This window comes from Mya arenaria, chromosome 13, assembly GCF_026914265.1.
Source record: "Mya arenaria isolate MELC-2E11 chromosome 13, ASM2691426v1".
Lineage (NCBI taxonomy): Eukaryota > Metazoa > Mollusca > Bivalvia > Myida > Myidae > Mya > Mya arenaria.
The window spans coordinates 20,721,422-20,741,430 of NC_069134.1; the positions used below are offsets into that span (position 1 = coordinate 20,721,422).

Here is a 20,009-nt window from a genome sequence, read left to right on the forward strand (position 1 = left end):
GCAGCTACGTAGATTTTCCGTTGTTTTTTTACAATACATTTGCACAGTCAGTGTGAAACGTATGGTATAACTTGAACAGTCCATTATTCGCGCCTGTTCGCCTGTTGTTGTGTGTGGCTCATTATTGAAGCAACGTCACGTTACCGTAATGGTATATCAGAAAATCGCTACAACTTTGTTTATTAAAGATCGTCTTTCACTTTTGATTGTTTGTTTTTGCTCAGACGTAGAAATGTTTCGGAAGGTCTAGCTAAACAATAGGCGGTGTAAAATATCAGGGGTTTGTTACGGATCGTGCTGGCTTCATTGACGGGGGCCGGTAGTTTCTTCTGTTGTTTCCAGATATACCTTCGATTCCTTATTTCTCGCAGAAGCTTGTATTCGAAACATATTTTCTGACACTACGGTTTAAATGAGGTCTAGCGTTTGGGTTGAAGTTTAGAAAGTGACACGTCTGTGATAGTAAACATTAACGATGAATTCCGAAGGTTGCAGCTACAATCTGCAGTATAGCGACATTCATTTCCCTGAAACTCTATTAGATAGCTACGAAACAGGAAGTTACTGCTCCACAACTCCGGAGACGGACTTCCGCAACTCTTGCTCACTGCAGCGGCCACTCGGCACCGGACAGTTCAGGGTGACTAAGCGTCGGGGGAGGCCGGTCGCAAACAACGCCGCACGGGAACGGTCACGTGTGAAGACGCTGAGGACGGCATTCTTGGATCTGCAGCGGACACTTCCGGCCGTGCCTCCCGACACGAAACTCTCCAAGCTTGATGTCCTTGTGTTGGCAACCACGTACATCGCCCACCTTATGAGTGCCCTACAGAGTGACGGTGACGTCTCCCAGATTTTTGCGTCGAACGGCTGCATGCATCCAGTCAAGGTAAGCAGGCACATTACGTGTCTGTGTACATAGCACATAGCATCCTTTCGTTCTTTAGAGTGTTCTTTATTTTATACCTCTGTTTTCCCCCTCATCGATGTTTTATTCATTAAGGTCTCCGACTTCTCTTTCTTACCTTTTTAACATTCTGTCTTTTATGTTTGTCCCTTCCTATTTCTATTCTTTACTCGCGTTGTTTTTGTTTTTCTAATTTTCTCTCCAAACAGTATAATTGTTTTATTTATCTACTTTTTTAATTTCTTGACTTAAGTTTTCATTAATTTGTTGGTTTCCTTTATTTCTTTACCTCTATCATTTATCATTTATTATTATTATTACTATTATAACTATTACTATAATTATAATTATTATTATAATTAATAATATTATTATTATTACTATTATTATTGTTATTATTATTATTATTATTGTTATTATTATTATTATTACTGTAATTTTAATTATCTTTATTATAAATATCATTATAATTATTATTATTATTATTATTATTATTATTATTATTATTATTATTATTATTATTATTTTAATTATTATTATTATTATTATCATTATTATTATAAGCATCATCATCATCATCATCATCATCATCATCATCATCATCATCATCATCGTTATTATTATTAATATTATTAAGTTAATATATTATTATTATTATTATTATTATTATTATTATTATTATTATTATTATTATTATTATTATTATAACAGAACAGACCACAAGTTTATTTCCACACACAACATGGAACATATATACATCAATGAAGTAGACTATGATAGCCCATCATCATTTTTCAGTATTGAACATTTGCTAGGTGGTTCATAATGTTTTTATGACTAGCAGAAAATATTTATAGTAACATATATAGTAGCAAACATTTAAAATCATTTTTAGAAATAGTATTAGTGCGAATAATTCGTAAATATTGAAAAGTTGGTACTAAAACATTTAATAAAATACTATTATATTCATCAGTAGTATTTTCGTCTTTATAGCTTTCACTATTTGAATAAACAGTGTCATCCTCTTCAATTAAAATCCGTGTTATTTTTCCTTGTACCAGGAAGTATTAGTAATGTTTCAATTTGTAAAACGTACTTCTTTTGTGTAAATATAACTAAAGGCGTTATTCACTATAAACTGATCTTAAAAGGTTATGACAAAAAATATCTGTACGCTGATTTACAAAACAATATGTTAGCAATATATAGTAATCAACATTTAACACGGCGTTGTTGGCCAAATACGAATAAATGGACATTTTTATTTGTTTTATTGTCTTTATAAAGTTATTATTTAATTAATTCAGTTATTAATTAATTCGTGTGTTCATTTGTTCGTCCGCCCGTCCGTTCGATCCTTCATGGATTCATTTTTAATTAATTCATTTATTTATTTATTTATTTATTTATTTATTTATTTATTTATTTATTTATTTATTTATTTATTTATTTATTTCATTTATTTATTTCATTTAATTTAGATATTTATTTGTTCACGTATTATGAATTCATATTAATTAATTAATTAATTAAATAATTAACTATTTCTGTTGTCTTTACCTCAGATTTATTATTAAATTAATTAAGCGAATGTTTAGTTCATTGTTGCGGCCCATATCAATGTATGTTTGCACTTAAAAGGTTTAAGTGAGTCAAGTGTAGGAATGGCAGAATGACTGTGCAATAATTTCAGTATTGTGTGTCATATCCGATATCTTAAAATATTCAACTTTGAATTCCCTTTAATAACAAGTGTTTTCAACGCAATGATGACTAAATCCAAGTTTGGTTGACGATTTTACCCGTATCACACTGTCACGACTTAAGCTACGAGTTGCAATGAGTTCATTATATATAACTCGCCTCCTATGATGGTGTTTGGAAAGCGAAGGATAGTTAGGGATGGCGTCTTTTTTAATATAATTGTGTACACATAATAATAAGTTATCCCAAGCCATGTTCAACCCTTTGTACTAAAATATAGTCATAGCATATACTTACAGGAAGCTTTTGATTTTGTGGATCATTACGTTACAAAAAATCGATTTCTCTTTTAAACATTCATTTCTATAACTTATTTAAGAAATAAATCTATGCTGGATGATTTTATTGCATTTCGCCTTATGGTAGGCATGCGCATATCCGAATTGGTTTGAACGAATTCAGCCATTTAATTCAACATTTGTATGTACAAGTGTTAAAAATGCGCCTAATATAATTATATAACACTTCATTTATGTTTGGTCCTATGTTTCTTTGTTTTAAAAAAGTTAATATATGCACGGATCTGAAAATACTGTGGTACTTTTTTCTTGCACGCTCACCGAATGGTGAAAATGCGAACAAGAAAGCAACACTGTTTTCGCCATTTTGCGGCAAAAATGACATGTGGCAGGGCGAATATGACAAATATACATTAGGAAGTGCGTGGCCGAAAATGCGTCGAAATTTTATCGCAGGAAATCGCAGAAATCAGTATTGATAATAGTGTGGAAGGTGTTTTTTTTTTTACTATACCTTGTATAATAATTATTGGACCGGATGAACTACTAGTATAAATATACCAGGCAAACGACAATTTATAATACCGGTAAACGACACATTATAGGCAAGTGCAGGTTTGTGCTGCTTCGATTTGATTTTTTTACCGTTTACTCGGCAAGGGTAAACTGTCTTAGATACATTCTTATTATGTATATAATTGCAAGTATTATGTAAAAACTTTCAGCACCGCTGACCAAAACTGCCGTCTATTCGTCGAAGTAACATAGTATGAAATCGAACTAAAGTCGTCGTTTCTCAATTTTTTAGCTCGACTTTTCGAAAAATAAGGTGGCTTTGCTACTCAGCCCGGTGTCGGCGTCGGCGTCGGCGTACGCGTCAGGTATTTAGCTTTAAGGGCAAGTTGGTACTCTCACTTAGAACTCCAAATACCCTTAATTCAATTATCATAATACTTCACACAGTTGTTCAGGACCATCACACAATGGGGTTAATTAACTCAACATTATCCTAAATACAAATTCGGGCTCCTGATTGACTGAGGAACTTAGGTTAAAGATTTCGGGCAAGTTGGGATTTTTACTAATTAATTCTATATTCTTCATTCATTTGACTTAACACTTCACAAAGTTATTGGCGACCATCTCACAATTAGGTTACATACCACCACTTCATCCTAAATGCAATTTATGGTTCCTGATTGACTTAGGAACTTAGGTTAAAGTTTAGGGGAACCCTTCATTTAATTGACTTATTTTACACCAGTCAATTGTAACCACGGCTCCCCCAGGTCCGGGGAAAAGCGGGGACTTTGAATTTCGGTCCAGTCAACCCCGGCTAAAATCCCCGCCTTGCGGGGACGAACGGATGGTTAAATTCCCGCCAAATGCCCCCCACCCCAGGGACCCTAGGTAAGGCCCATTCCCCGCTATATTTAAAGCGTAGTCAAAACCACCGCATTCACCCGGCACTGCGGGGCCACCTGAAAGGTAAAAACACGACCCATTTCCCCGGTTATCCCCGGTATACCCCGGACCTGTGGGGGGGGGGGGGCGTGGTTACAATTGACTGGTGCATTACTTCAGACAGTTGTTTACTGCCATCACACAATTAGGTTATTAATTAGGTTAACTCCATATTGACCCTAAATACAAATTATTGCCATTGGTTGACTATTATGTATTGTTTACTTTTTTATTGCTTTTGACAGGCACACATTTATAACCAGGTTTTCAGTGGTTATTAGAATGACGTACGTCGTTGTTCGGGCGGGCCGGCGGAAGGGCGGCTTCAAAATCACTTATGGTATCAAATAACTTTAGGTATACCAAACTTGGTATTTAGGAAGAGTTTATAGAGACCTTTTCATTGGATCACGTTTGGGGCCCCGAAGGTCAAGGTCGAGGTTACTAAAATATAAAAATGATTGGTACTGAATAATTTAGTTAGTTGGGTTGACATATTGCGACATATTGAGTCCTTTCGTGGGATTGTGTGTGGTGCCCCGTGAGTCATGCTCATGGTCAAGGTCACTGTTACTGAAAATATAAAAATGGTAAGTTCTGAATAACTTTAGTTAGGGTTGACATATTGTGACCAAACTTGGTATATATGAAGAGTTTACAGACCTTTCATGTGATTGCGTTATGGGCCCCTAGGATCAAGGTCACTGTTATTTCAAATAGAGAAAAAAACGTTGGTACTGAAAACGTTTAGTTAGGGCTGACAAAACTTGGTATTTAAGAATAATGTATAGAGGACTTCCATGGGTACCTAGTTTCAAGGTCAATGTCACTGTACCTTAAAATAGAAAAAAAACAGTTGAAACTGAATCCCTCAACGAAGACAGAAGTTCTTCGGTCACATTCGTCAAATTGCGGCGTTTTTAATTTGATTTTTTATGCTTTTGACAGGCACATGTTACATTATTATTATTTCCATTTCTATGAGAAAGCAGCTTTTGTTTTTATCTATTGTCGGAAAGTTTCAGTGTTTTTGTTCAATTTTAAAATGATTGAAGTCTGATTTTTTGGTACAAATCTATCAACTCACTCATGCATTTTCATACAACTGCAATATATACATATTCGCCTATTCTCATTTTTTCACCTATTATCCCCGTCGAGTCGTTACAACATGATAGCATACAACTTGTTGCGACATACGACGGTATTTTAAAAAAAGTCCTCTTATACGGCATATAGCATAAAAATAGACACACGAACTCGCTTTTTACAGTAACCCAACACTATTAAAGCAAAGCGCTTTTATTTCTTTTATAGGTGATACCTTGATTTATGAAATGTTTTACTCCCGATTCCTATCCTATATTCCGGGAACCAGGCAGGATGGAAATCGATACCCATTAACTTGTTGCTAGTATCGCAACCGGCCACATCAGAGCATGCCCCTAGTGGGGGGGGGGGGGGGCGGTGATCAGTTGTTCTTCAACCCGGCTTATGCATGGTTATTAGACGATTCTGTTTGGCAAATTGTGTCGTTATAACGAGATACGTAAGTCGTTCAAACCATAACCTTACTTGAATGGGATGGGATAAAAAGGTTAGTGTCGCATTTTTTGTGTTATTTTTCATCTGTGCTTTTGACGACCATAAACGCGGTGGCCATCTTTATTAATATTTGATAGATAGCTTTCGATATCTTGATCAGTCTACAAATACATGATTTAAATCCATTCAACATGTGGCAATTGTTTGTAAACACTCGAGATCTTGAGCCATGACATTATTTTTACATCATTAGATAAAGTTTCATGACTGATTCATGTTTATGCACTTTTAAAATCTTTATGATTTGATTTGATATTGTATTATTAAAATGCAAATTCTTTGACTATAAACCTTTTGAATAAAAATAAAAAAAATTGAGAAATATTTCTATGGCTCATTTAAACAATTGTTCCTTCGGGTCACCAGATAAATTCCTCAATTTGCCTCCTTGCCATTTAAACTTATTCCATCCACGGCACTAACCCATTATTCCCTCTATATATAAGTACAATATATAAGCAAACAATTTCTTTGGAACACTTTATTTAGTGTGCATTGCTTGCAATCGAAACAACAATAGCACCCTCAGTTTGTCAGCTTCACGCAACAGGAGACTGTGTTAAATATACAAAGATACAGCCCACCTAGATGAATCTCGAATCTGCAACCCTTGTGACGGATGCACCTAGCTTTAAAATGATGTCAAACTTACTGAGGTATTCGCGTTCGTCCCAGCGGTTGCCTGTTCTAGTCAGACTCGGGACATTTCTTTGTAGATTACTTTCCCCAAATTAGTCCCGTTTATATGTCCTATTGTTCATGATGAGGGACTTTATCAAGTGACACCTTTATTCAAAATCATTTTTTACACATGCATTTTAAACATAAATTTTGAATGATAAACCTTTAACTTTTTACTAAGTAATGCACTTACGGAAAATATTCATTACTAATAACACGATTGTTACCGTGTATTTAATAGCTGAACACGCAAACATATTAAAAGATTGGTGAATGCTATCAGATTTACTGTGATCTATTATCGTCTCATAGGGTAGAAAACCCATAATTTCTGCATCTTTATTTCAAATTCAACTCGATATCCTTCACAAGAACCATTGTTTTCGACATTTATTCATCATTGTTTGGTGAATTAAAACATTTGCATTAATTATGGTAAATCTTATTTGGGAGAAAGAGTGCATCTTTAAAATTGTTCGAGAAATATGGGCCGGAATCTCTGTCTTATCATATCGGTGTTATTACTAAGTCATAAATTCATTTTGAAGTAATTTCTGAAACATGCATCATTATAATTGCAGAAATGGCCGATGCGGACGCGGCTTTACGCTGGGATTCTCTCGAGCACCCTCCCTCCTGGACCGGAAATGACGTTCTCACAACCAGAAATGGCGTCATGTCAGTGGTCATCCGACCATGGTGCACTGTTGCCGACAGCTTTTAATTAAATGGACCGACTGTTGTAACACAAGTTACAACTAATTAATGCACTTCCATAATGGAAATTTGGTTTTAAGGGCCAAAAACATAAAATCTTCAAAAAAAAAGTCAAATTGTATGTTTTTTATGTTCTTATCGAGAATAATACATGCGTCATTTCATACATGTAAAGGTGCTTTGAGAGCTAGGCAAATTTACGAAAGAGGATTTTATAAAAAAGAAGCATTATAACGCAAAAGTGTGACAATATTATGAATGACACAGGTGCCATGATGTGTGTCACCACATGTACTCAATCAGCACAGTCCTGCGACTCTATTGTGAATACTTCTGTCACATCTCTGAAAAACTACCCCTTCGTAAAATTTGGCGCAGCTCGCTCCTTATTACATCAAAACATGTATCTGAGGTTGCTTCATTTACTTTTGCAAAATATTGTACCTCATAACTAACAAAACATGATATTTTGAAACGTTTTAATTTTTGGTTTTCCGGACCCACTTTGGTATTGTCAAGGACATTGCTAATATGTGGAATGCATTAAATACAAGATGGATGTTAACATAAAATTTGATAAATGCACATTGTTATTAAGTCTATATTCTTTTATGTTTTGTTTTTATTAAATTAGTTTTAAGAAGATGGAACACCATAGCATAGCAAATTTTATTCCACTTAAACTTTACATTTTTTCCTTATAGAATAAGTACTGTCCAGTAAAACTTTTAAAGAACGTTATGTGTAAACATTGCTTTTGGGTTAAATAGGTTATTTCATCAAATATTTTAACATCATTTTTATTACTATTGCAGTACAGTAAATAAATATACTTTATTAATAAATTTCACTCTTAAATGACATTCAAATTAAGCGTTTTTTCTTCAAAAAACAAATGTCTAATTGTTTTAACTGTATGTTTTTACCTGAAGGTTTAATGATTATTATCATTTAATGCATTGCATCGAAACGACCTGTCGAAACGTCTGCATAAATGTATTTTATCAACATTTCAAACGAGGCTGTTGACTTTGATTTCATACAAATCCAAACATCCGTTCTATATATGGAATGCTAATGAGATGCTTTATTTTTGCACAAAATTCATTTCTAAAGTGAAAAAAGTGATATTGCAAAAACAATAAATTTTGAACTGCAAGACAGTTATTGATTATTAACAACGAACGAGGAAGAACACCATTATACCAACTGCTTTAATTAATCGAACCAATACGCAGTAATTGTAGTTAATTGAAGATTGATTGAACGTTACTAGGATACGTATTGATAGTAACAGGTTTACTAATTGATATTTCATGGTCGAAAAATGACAATTTAATGTTTTAGAAATGATTTTTTGACAAACAAATGTCATCTGCCACGTTCTTGCCGAGATAAATTGACTATCACTCATTTAACAAGCACGCTAAAGTAAGCTTACTTGTTTTAGTAATTCCTACACTCGCCCCTTATTTATTTTGACACTTGAAATAAACTCAAATGTCTTCTTAAACGAGAGAATCTGACGTAAATTATATTGTTGCTCGTTACAAAACAATTACCATGATGAATGGTATTCCATTGGCATTTATGAACTAGCCACAGACGTTCAAATCAGTAATGCATTATTCCTGCGATTTTTGTTGCGATGTGTTTGATTATTAAAATTTGATTTATTTTCTTGCATTGTATGCATTCTTTCCCAGCCTTTTGACTTTGTCAGTAAGATTGAAAAGATTATCACCTATCATGTTACAGTGCCTTTTTAAAACAGATTACTTTGATTGCACAATAGTAGCAATAAATTATAGTACAAAGTTTAAGAGTATGTTAAATCATTTGTAATACTTAATCAACATTGTAGTTTTTATTGTTTTCTTGAAATACTTTCTATGTTTGTCATAGTGTTGTACAATGATTGATTAAATTTTGTGACAAATATACATGAAATGATTTATGGCTTTCTTATATATTTAATGTGCCCTACATTGCACTCCATTTCAACTCTTCGGCTAGCGATTTGATTATGAGCAACAATGGACCGATTGTACAGATCTTTGTTAACGTTAACAACATGATTAACGGCATCGTTGTTAACTTGTGAACGTTAACTATTTGATGATGTGCTCACAAATTTGAATATTAACAACTACAGCTGAAACAGTTGTCTCATATCCTGTAAGAAATACAGTGGATCACTTAAGTGTATCCCTTAAAGCTGCCCTCTCACAGATTGAACGTTTTGACAACTTTTTTTTTATTTTTTGTCTTGGAACGAGCAAATTTTTGCGAAAATCCATGGAAACCAGATAAAAATTATATAAGAGTGCTGACAAAAAAAATTAGATAGATTTCTTAGTAACGGTTTAAGCCATAAAACATTACTTTTCGAACGGTAATATGAAAAACAACGATCTGACTTTTGTCAGCAATCTTTTATCACTGGTTTGAAAATGTTTACCCAAAAATTTGCTCTTTCCAAGACAAAAAATAAAAAAATGTTGTAAAAATGGTATATCTGTGAGAGTGCAGCTTTAAACTTCCAGCCCAGTATCGATTGGAAAGTTAACAAAGTTGACGTTAACAACATTATTAACTTTATAAAAGTTCCCAACAAACGGGCCAATGTGCGCCAGTACATCTAATATGTGATTTTAAACTCGAGCCTCTATCATTCCTTTGCGTACAATTTTTGTCTAATCATTTATTATAGACGTTTTAAGTTAATATAAATTTATAACGCGCTATATGCGCTCATTGCATAAATATATTAGTTTTCAAATACTTTTTTCACGATTTTCCAAATAGTTTCACATTAAATTGGATTTCACAGAAAAATCCGCCACCTTTGGGTTTTCTTAATGGGAAAACAGTTGAAGTAAAACATTTATTTACAAACCGACACACATTATATTGCTAGCCCAATCAATGAAATATCCCCTTCATATCCAAGTTAAAACAAGAGGCTCTACATGTATACTGACAATCTTCAGTAATTGAAATAGAATATCTCCAATATGACTCTTACGATTGAACTCTCAAATTACATTTGACTATGGTATATTCAATCTTTTAAATTACATGTTTCTTTGTTTTAAAACAAATAATAAATACAATGTAATGGATACTTTCGTTTGACAATTCTCACTGAACGGAATGCTCAATATAGCTACAGTATTGCATGTTAACGTAATAACGTGAGAAATAGGACCTTAATAAATTAATGAAGTAAGTTTTTATGTTAAATTTAATCATTATTAGTGTATAAATAAACGTATTATTTTATCGTTTAGGTACGAATCTGGGAAGTTACAAAATCATTTAATATCTTGCAAGACAAATTACTTTTTTCATTAACCTTTTCTTTAAACTTTAAAAGAAGGGTTATTTATTTTATTTTTATTATCATTACTTTGCGGATTAATGGGACAAACGTTTGTTTTTGATGTGGTTATCAAAATAATCAAAACCATGAGAAACTTGAGCCGCACCATTTTTGCACTTATATGTGCAAGTACGTTTTGTGCGGTTTGAAGAAATAATAAAGCCAATTTGTAGTTTAATACTGAAAAGTAATGCAGTATTAAATCATTAATTGTTTTGAATATTTACTTTTTGTACCCATTTCCACATTTTCATCACTGTGACAGGCTGACCCGCAACTGCATAACGCCAACATGGACGGAATGAGTAAGTCAACTCTTCATGTTAGCTTAATACTGCAATGATTACATATTTAACCATATAACACACCAAATGTATCGAAGATATATAATAAAGTCATATATGATATAGATTATGATACGCTGGGGTGCCGAGGATGAATTCTGTCCACTTGTCATAAATGAGTTATTATGGATACACAACACACGCAATTCAGGTGTTAACACACTTTTGCAGGCAGCGATGTAGAGCGCGTGATTGGTTGTTTTCTTTGGACGGATCTGGAGACAGACGAACACGGGCACGTGTCTGTCACGGAGCTGGGCAGGGTCATTAGACAAAACGGCATTTACGTCTCCAATTTTACCATTCTTCGTATCGTCTCGGACGGCGAAACGCGTAGGTTTAGCCGACAATTTTCAATTGCCATCAGTTTCGGTATTTGGTAAAATACACTCATTGTGTCTGACATGTACATTATAATGCTTAAAAACTCAACTTCATGGTAGATGTCAGAGGGGTTCCAGGATTTGATGTTAGAGGGGGCATAATTTAGGGGCGTACCTTTTGACTAACGCCCCTCTCTCAGAACCAAAATAAATTGGGTGAAAAGTGTTGACAGAGAGGTTTGGGAGTATTCCCCTATTTTTGTTAACGATTTCCAGTCCAAATGGTGCATTTTGGCTTTTTTCTTTACTCTTTTTCTCCTATATTGAAATAAAAAGTAAACTTTGGCGATTTTAAGGGGGGGGGGGGGCTCCCCTAGATCCGCTAGTGGATGTACATGTACGATAAAAGGGTTTTATGTACTATAAAATACTGTTTCGTTTTCAGCACAGTCGACGATGAACCATGAATCATTCGTCAACGCAAAAGAGAAACTCATTCTTGAACTTGCAAACCAGGTATTATACATGTTAACATTATTTTGAACATTTTAAATTTTTACTGAACAAATTGCGCATAGCTCTTTACTTAAAAAAACAACGTATACCATGTATCTGTATAAGGGTTACTCGTGGTAGTTTTTAGAGCAAAATGATGGTCCGAGACTATCGCCTGCATCTTGTTTGTACAATAACTAAAATGTTATTACAATGCCATTACAGGCTCCGCTTGAGCCGGAAGAAAGGAGAAGGAGATACAAAGGTCTGAAAAAACAACAACTTTATTTCTATCAGCATTGTCAGGTTCGATGTTTATGAAATACATATTTAAGAACACTGGATTATGTCGACAGAACCAATAAATTTTAAGCTTCTTATTCACTGTGATGTTAACAAACAAGATTCAGATTGGTTTACCATTTCTCATAGCCCAGTACCTTGATCTATGGCGTGAACACTCGCGGTCCAAGGATGAGAGTGGCGAGATCCCTATCTCAGAGCTACCTAACGTCGTCTTCTCCGAGTGTAACCCCACCAGGGAACTACTTGGTGCGCTAATGGAAGTGAAAAGCGACGGTAACTACCATGAAGCAGAATTGCTCGTAAAACTTCTCGTAAATACAACGATTCGATTGATATCTTTCCAACGTTGAAGGATAACATTGCCTTTTTATTGTTACGTTTACTAGTGTACGTTTTGTGCTTGTGGACAACTGTATTTTTGATGCCTTTATTCGTAAATACAACGATTCGTTTGAGGGCTCTGATAAGCCATCATTTCAATGTTGAAGGGTACTGTAGCATTGTCTTTTTTATTGTTAAGTTCACTGGTGTGTGTTTTGTGTTGGCGGACATCTGCCTGTTTGATGCCTTTATTCGTATCTTTGTACTTTGACGAAATAACTCTGAAGGATAAGAAACACTGTGGTTTGTCGTTTATTTTTTCTTGTTCTTCTGTCATTTATTGAAGACTCATGTTTTCAACGCACATATATGAGCTAATTTAATGTCAGTTACCTGAATATCAAAATAGCCCCAACTGTTCTCATCTTTGTGTTGCAAAGGATTGTTTTTGAGTTGTAAAGCTTGCAACTCACTTTTGATATTTCGTCAAAACTATCACTCATTTGAATCACATTGCATAGACGCATGCGATTCTGAATGATAATAATGTTGTTGTTTTTCCTACATTACCAGGCAGTGAGAGTCTCAACTTTGAGGAGTTCTGTGAGATGCTGGAGAATCTGCCGAGATCGGGAATGATTGACGAGGACGCACTTTTAAAGGTGATACATGTGTACAATGTTTGCACTTTGCATTGATTATTGTGGGGGAAAAAGTTTTTACATAGGAACATGTTAAAATTCAAATACTGAATACATTTAGCATAACGATAATTCATCGACTTTCTTCAGCGTTTTGTTCACGTTTGTCTCCCATCAATACTTGTCGCACTGTCACATTTTCGTTTTATACTTGGCACAGACGTTGTAGATACTATCATATGATAGCCACGGTCCCAAACAACTAGACCGACGTTGTTCAATATTTTGATACCTGTCACCAATTGAATTGTTATAAAACTGAGCTACATTACGTGGACCAGGCGTTGTTGATAGCAGAAGTAGAAGGTCCATGCACATTCACACCGGACAGACTTGAGACTTAATCATCCCTTATACCTTTATCCGACATTATTGTTTTATACTCTACTGTATCCATACGTTCCAGACGTTGAACTTGATCGGCCCGTATGGCCCTTGTGGCGTTTAACTAGACCAATTTATAAATTATTGATCCACAAGTAATCTCATTTTATTTAAACTGTATTATCCATTGTATCCCATGACCCAGGCGTTCCAGACTGAGGACGTGGACGGGAGCGGTTACGTGTCGCGGACGCAGCTGTACCAGCTGTTGATCGAGAACGGAAGTGACCCGCTCTCCAAGGAGGATGTGGACGATATGATGGAAGACTGTGGGGTCGGGGACAGGTTTAAGTACACTGGTACGTATAAAATGCTTGTATTTTATTTCGTAGTTGTCCAATGAATAAGCCAGTTATTTATTATCAAGTATAATAACATGTTACCACACTCTCGCGCAACATCGTACCAACGAGAGTGACTTAGTATAAGTTTCATAGTATATAGTATAGTTCTTAGTATAATCATAGCTTCCTTCGCAATCATTGTAAAATAAATAATGGTTAATGGAAATGTTTCTATAATATGCGACAATGTTAAATATTACAAACTCATACTCGTATCTTGTTTATAAATCCATCAAAGGAAGTTGTAAATTATCACAACTGCTCAAAGGCGTTTATTCATTTCTATTCATCCTAACACAACAGATAATCAAGTTTGGCATAACTAAATAATATAAAAAAAGCACATTGAAAATAGTACGTTGGTTATGAAGAAACGCATTTTAGTAATACTATTGTTTCCTTTTCAGACTGGGTGAAGCGGGTACTAACAATAAAAAGTATGTCTGAAAAATAACTGTTAAACAGATTCCTTGACTGAATAAAATGAACTAATAGGAGAAGCGTTGTTAACATTAGTTGACCAGAAAAAATCAAAAGTCAGCAAAAGCGCATAAGAGGGACTGGTGCACCAAGTTAACTTCTTAATGTCTAATTTGATCATGAATACACTTTGAGAATGCACCATTTTAGATTAAAACATCGCAAATGTTCTTGGAAAAGTATCACCCCGTCTTACATTATACGATATAACTGTAGCGCCCCTGTAACGCGCCAAATTCTTGGAGGGGTTGATGGCAAACCCGTCTTACTCTTTAGTGCTTAAAAAAATTAAAATGCACACATATGGTGCAGCATTTCAGACATAAGAGCCACTTTTTACGGGAGAGGATGAAACAAAACCCCATTACCACATTAAGCGGTTTATAGCTAGTTGCTGCCCTGGTCAGTCATATATTGTAGAAGGAAGTACATTATTAAGGATGCTGAACCCATTTTACAACTGTCAATGCTGTGATTAATATTTATTTAAGTCTATGATTTATGAATTAAGCATATACTTATTACATCCGTTACGCTATTATGTGCATGTTAACATTTCTTGCATGGATTATCTAAACAATATACAACACTATACGATGTCCATACTTCAATACATGCAATGATGAAATTATAAACTATGTACTTTATTAAACTAGATCCTTGACAATATTAAAAGTGGAATTATGTTAATTTAAAAATTACAATTTACGAAAAGTTACTTTTTATTTATAAGATATTTGTGGGATATTAAAATCTCTACCAAGTTTTAGCCTTAATTGGGCATCAAACGAAGGATTTATATCATTATTTACGGTTTCTTGAATGAACGAATTTGTTAATCATAAAACACACAAACATTTGTAACGCCGTCGGCGAGAAGTCCTTTAGTGGATAATGTAACATGATTATTTTATGTGCAAAATTGTTCCTTATAAGCGTGTAATCACAGCTATTTTGAACAGCTTCTGACATCTGTTACATCTGTATTTTATTATGTATATTGTAATCAGTTTCTTTATTATCCAATTACTTGTTTAAGTTACTTGTATTCATCTCATTTTTATCAATCACTTGACGACCTCCAAAAGGCTATATTTGTAGACGATATCATAAGTATAAAATCAAATATGTCAGCACGAAATACAAATCATAAGTGTAAAACTATATCATAAACAGTCACTTCATAAATGCAAGGGCGATTATCTCCAACCAAGCATTATAAATTTTGCAACAAGAAGTTCCACTTCAAAGAGTTTCATGCGGATGATCTCCCCCGAACTTTGGAAGATGGATGCTCGGCAGGTGAACAGAACGCCTGAAGTCCTGTGTAAAAGTAAAATTGTACATGTATAGGTATCTCTTTGAAACATAGAACCTTGTACAATGAAACAGAATCGTGGTTACTGTTTGTTGGGTATTGGACATTGTATATTGAAACAGAATCGTGGTTACTGTTTGTTAGGTATTGGACATTGTATATTGAAACAGAATCGTGGTTACTGTTTGTTAGGTATTGGACATTGTATATTGAAACAGAATCGTGGAAACTGTTTGTTAGGTATTAAACCCTGTACATTGAAACAGAATCGTGGAAACTGTTTGTTGGGTATTGGACATTGTATATTGAAACAGAATCGTGGTTACTGTTTGTTGGGTATTGGACATTGTATATTGAAACAGAATCGTGGTTACTGTTTGTTAGGTATTGGACATTGTATATTGAAACAGAATCGTGGTTACTGTTTGTTAGGTATTGGACGTTGTATATTGAAACAGAATCGTGGTTACTGTTTGTTAGGTATTGGACATTGTATATTGAAACAGAATCGTGGAAACTGTTTGTTAGGTATTAAACCCTGTACATTGAAACAGAATCGTGGAAACTGTTTGTTAGGTATTGGACGTTGTATATTGAAACAGAATCGTGGTTACTGTTTGTTAGGTATTAAACCCTGTACATTGAAACAGAATCGTGGTTACTGTTTGTTAGGTATTAAACCCTGTACATTGAAACAGAATCGTGGTAACTGTTTGTTGGGTATTGAACCCTGTACATTGAAACAGAATCGTGGTTACTGTTTGTTAGGTATTTAACCCTGTACATTGAAACAGAATCGTGGTTACTGTTTGTTAGGTATTAAACCCTGTACATTGAAACAGAATCGTGGAAACTGTTTGTTAGGTATTGGACGTTGTATATTGAAACAGAATCGTGGTTACTGTTTGTTAGGTATTAAACCCTGTACATTGAAACAGAATCGTGGTTACTGTTTGTTAGGTATTAAACCCTGTACATTGAAACAGAATCGTGGTAACTGTTTGTTGGGTATTGAACCCTGTACATTGAAACAGAATCGTGGTAACTGTTTGTTAGGTATTGAACCCTGTATATTGAAACAGAATCGTGGCAATTGTTTGTTAGGTAGTGAACCCTGTGTATTAAAACAGAATCGTTGTGACTGTTTGTTAGGTATTGGACCTTGTATATTGAAACAGAATCGTGGTAACTGTTGTTAGGTATTGGACATTGTAAATTGAAACAAAATCGTGGTAACTGTTTGTTAGGTATTGCACCCTGTACATTGAAACAGAATCGTGGTTACTGTTTGTTAGGTATTGAACGCTGTACATTTAAACAGAATCGTGGTAACTGTTTGTTAGGTATTGAACGCTGTACATTGAAACAGGATCGTGGTTACTGTTTGTTAGGTATTGAACCTTGTATCGTGGTTACTGTTTGTTAGGTATTGAACCTTGTACATTGAAACAGAATCGTGATTACTGTTTGTTAGGTATTGAACCCTTTACATTGAAACAGAATCGTGGTTACTGTTTGTTTGGTATTTGATCGTTTGTATTGAAAAAAGAATCGTGGTTTACTGTTTGTTTGGTATTGGACTATGTGTATTGACACCGGATCGTGGTTTACTTTTTGTTAGGTATTGGACCATGTGTATTAAAACAGGATCGTGGTTACAGTTTGTTAGGTATTGGACCTTGTATATTGAAACAGGATCGTGGTTACAGTTTGTTAGGTATTGGACCTTGTATATTGTAACAGGATCGTGGTTACAGTTTGTTAGGTATTGGACCTTGTATATTGAAACAGGATCGTGGTTACAGTTTGTTAGGTATTGGACCTTGTATATTGAAACAGGATCGTGGTTACAGTTTGTTAGGTATTGGACCTTGTATATTGTAACAGGATCGTGGTTACAGTTTGTTAGGTATTGGACCTTGTATATTGAAACAGGATCGTGGTTACAGTTTGTTAGGTATTGGACCTTGTATATTGAAACAGGATCGTGGTTACAGTTTGTTAGGTATTGGTTCTTGTATATTGTAACAGAATCGTGGTAACTGTTTGTTAGGTATTGGACATTGTATATTGAAACAGAATCGTGTTTTACTGTTTGTTAGGTATTTAATCACAGGTACATGGAAACAAACTCGTAATATCTGTTCAGGCTGCTGGGCTTGTTCCTGTAGTTTCCATGGTTAAGTGGAATACATTAATTTGATATAATCAGTTTAAATATTTTTATGACAATGACTGATTATATATAACAAGCATAGATTGAAAAAAGTAAGCCTGTTTCTTAATTGAATACAATAAGGTAAGATACCTCAAACGATTCGAAGCCGAATTTGTTGAACACCATTTTTGTGTATCGCGGCTGCATTGTTTTGTTTGGCTTTTCATCTGCAAAATTGATAAGGATCGAATAAATGGAAAGGACTACTTTGTAGTGTAGTTGTGCAGGTTTATATCTTAGAAAAAACACCATACTATCACGTATTAAACCCCACACGATCTGATATAATTCAGAATACATGCATAATATACAAATGATATCGAGATAACGTATACATATATTTTACGAATACTGATGGTGTAGCGATTACGTTAAGCGTAGCTTTGAGAGAGCGCTTGTATAATATTTCTTACATTTTTTTTAGTGACTTGTTACATATTGTCTTGACCATAGGATTGCATGAACTTATCAAAACATGCACTTCAAAAATGCAGCCTCACCATCTTCATCGGACGATGTATCCGCCGTAAGCTTCCCCTTGTCAAGGTCGTTGTATGTACTATCGAGTTCAGATTCCAAACATGACTGTTTGTCTGATTCTTTAGAAGAATCATAGTCCTTATCTTCGAGCGCAATATTCTGTATTCTGTAAAACACCAATAATACAATGAAAACTACAGGGACAAGCCCAGCAGACGATAATTCGAAAATAAACCCTGTTAAGAGACACTAAGCAAGGACAAGAACGACAATGAACTTGAAACAAATGTATAAATTCCACATACCGAGGGGTGAAAGCGAAAAGGTTCTATCTTCTTCTATATTCAATGTCACTTAGAACCTTTTTGCATTCACCCCTCGATACACAAACACAAACACAACAGATTGACCACACACTTATCAAAATAGATTTACCGATAATTGACTGGATTACCAAGTTATGTTTGTTTATACCTTCTACATAGCTTAAAGTCCTTCTCGTTTGCCATTTGATTTAAATATAAACGATACTATGATTTAAGTGTCAGCGCTTTCTTTTTTATATATTTATTGTCATAATTTATACAGAATTAATTGGTAAGTTTCTGACTGAATTATCAAAAATCTTTGTCACAAGACATAAGGTATTGTGCAATCCTTAATTGTCTGTTTAGTAAAGAACGGAAGAAGAAAACCTCCTACCCTTTTTGAATTGAAAACGTTTGTCTTTTACGTTTTCGTAGACGCCACATGACAACAGCAACCACAAGCAGAGCTAAAATCCCGAGCACTATCCCGACGACGACACCAGTAGTGCTGTTGGGCTCATCTGTAGCATATTGGGAGACACATCAAATGCACCAAAATATCATGAACGTATGGTGTAACAATTTTGCAATAGAATTAATAAGACCAAACACAGCATATCATAGCGCAAAACTTACAAACATTATGTCCATTTATACATATGTTATGTTACTTATCAAATCATTCGATACTTACCCTGCATCCTGAAAAAAAGAAAGAAATATGTCATTACTATTACTATGTAAACGCCAATATAATGAACTTATAAGGTTGCTAATAATGTGTTAACGTTAGCCACTAGATAAAAGCATACGATATTAACAATATGCAGCAGATTTTCTGCAACTGGAAAGGTCGAGGGTTCAATACTAGTATGCGTGCGATGTAATATGGAGATCATTACAAAACAACTGGATTTTGATGACGGGTAATGTTGATTTCATTGACATTGAAATTATGTCCAACATTTGTGTGTTTTACTTCCATAATTAAACCAAATGTCTCAGGTACCTGCAAGACGTATCATCATCTTCGACGACACATCCGTGTAGACACTTGCCGTACAACGCCTCATAAACATTACATCTCGTTGGGTTTGCTCCGAGAAAGTCTGGAAAAGAATGTGATACATACTTGAATAACGTTAGATCTAAAACAAGGTGCGAAATCGTTTGTATGACAATCTAAACGAAATGCATCCATTAAACGATTCTGGTATTTGTC

The 20,009-nt window shown here is 34.6% G+C and overlaps 3 protein-coding genes across 4 annotated transcripts in view; 2 read left to right on the plus strand and 1 right to left on the minus strand.

Moving 5' to 3' along the window:
• The first annotated feature begins 244 nt into the window (after nt 1-244).
• Nucleotides 245-9,325, plus strand: LOC128214732 (transcription factor 23-like). Its single transcript, XM_052921357.1, has 2 exons — nt 245-889; nt 7,245-9,325. The coding sequence occupies exons 1-2, from the start codon at nt 476-478 to the stop codon at nt 7,389-7,391; spliced, it is 561 nt and encodes a 186-aa protein (XP_052777317.1). The 5' UTR covers nt 245-475; the 3' UTR covers nt 7,392-9,325.
• A 1,079-nt stretch (nt 9,326-10,404) lies between these two features.
• On the plus strand, nt 10,405-14,099 carry LOC128213696 (uncharacterized). Of its 2 annotated transcripts, none has more exons than XM_052919703.1 (8): nt 10,405-10,438; nt 11,031-11,070; nt 11,281-11,442; nt 11,878-11,948; nt 12,153-12,192; nt 12,360-12,506; nt 13,128-13,216; nt 13,785-14,099. In XM_052919703.1, exons 1-8 carry the CDS (start codon nt 10,436-10,438, stop codon nt 13,980-13,982), a joined length of 750 nt encoding a protein of 249 aa, XP_052775663.1. In that variant the 5' UTR covers nt 10,405-10,435; the 3' UTR covers nt 13,983-14,099. The 2 variants fall into 2 exon arrangements, with proteins under 2 accessions (XP_052775663.1, XP_052775664.1); XM_052919704.1 differs by lacking the exon at nt 10,405-10,438 and adding an exon at nt 10,535-10,608.
• The window catches only part of LOC128215112 (uncharacterized), a 34,487-nt gene continuing 28,423 nt past the window's right edge, over nt 13,946-20,009 (minus strand). The window contains exons 52-57 of the mRNA XM_052921834.1: nt 19,797-19,896; nt 19,482-19,489; nt 19,182-19,308; nt 18,500-18,645; nt 18,090-18,166; nt 13,946-15,786 (exon numbers count right to left, since the gene is read on the minus strand). Coding sequence (XP_052777794.1) covers nt 15,709-15,786; nt 18,090-18,166; nt 18,500-18,645; nt 19,182-19,308; nt 19,482-19,489; nt 19,797-19,896 — 536 coding nt within the window. The 3' untranslated portion in view covers nt 13,946-15,708. The remainder of the gene's footprint in view (nt 15,787-18,089; nt 18,167-18,499; nt 18,646-19,181; nt 19,309-19,481; nt 19,490-19,796; nt 19,897-20,009) is intronic.

Excerpts from the sequence above, each read along its gene's own strand:
- LOC128214732 (XM_052921357.1), top strand. The coding sequence starts at position 476 with ATGAATTCCGAAGGTTGCAGCTACAATCTGCAGTATAGCGACATTCAT. Across the intron at positions 890-7,244 it reads GCTGCATGCATCCAGTCAAG|AAATGGCCGATGCGGACGCG; the intron begins GTAAGCAGGCAC and ends TTATAATTGCAG.
- LOC128213696 (XM_052919703.1), top strand. Across the intron at positions 11,071-11,280 it reads CGCCAACATGGACGGAATGA|GCAGCGATGTAGAGCGCGTG; the intron begins GTAAGTCAACTC and ends ACACTTTTGCAG. Across the intron at positions 11,443-11,877 it reads CGTCTCGGACGGCGAAACGC|CACAGTCGACGATGAACCAT; the intron begins GTAGGTTTAGCC and ends TTTCGTTTTCAG.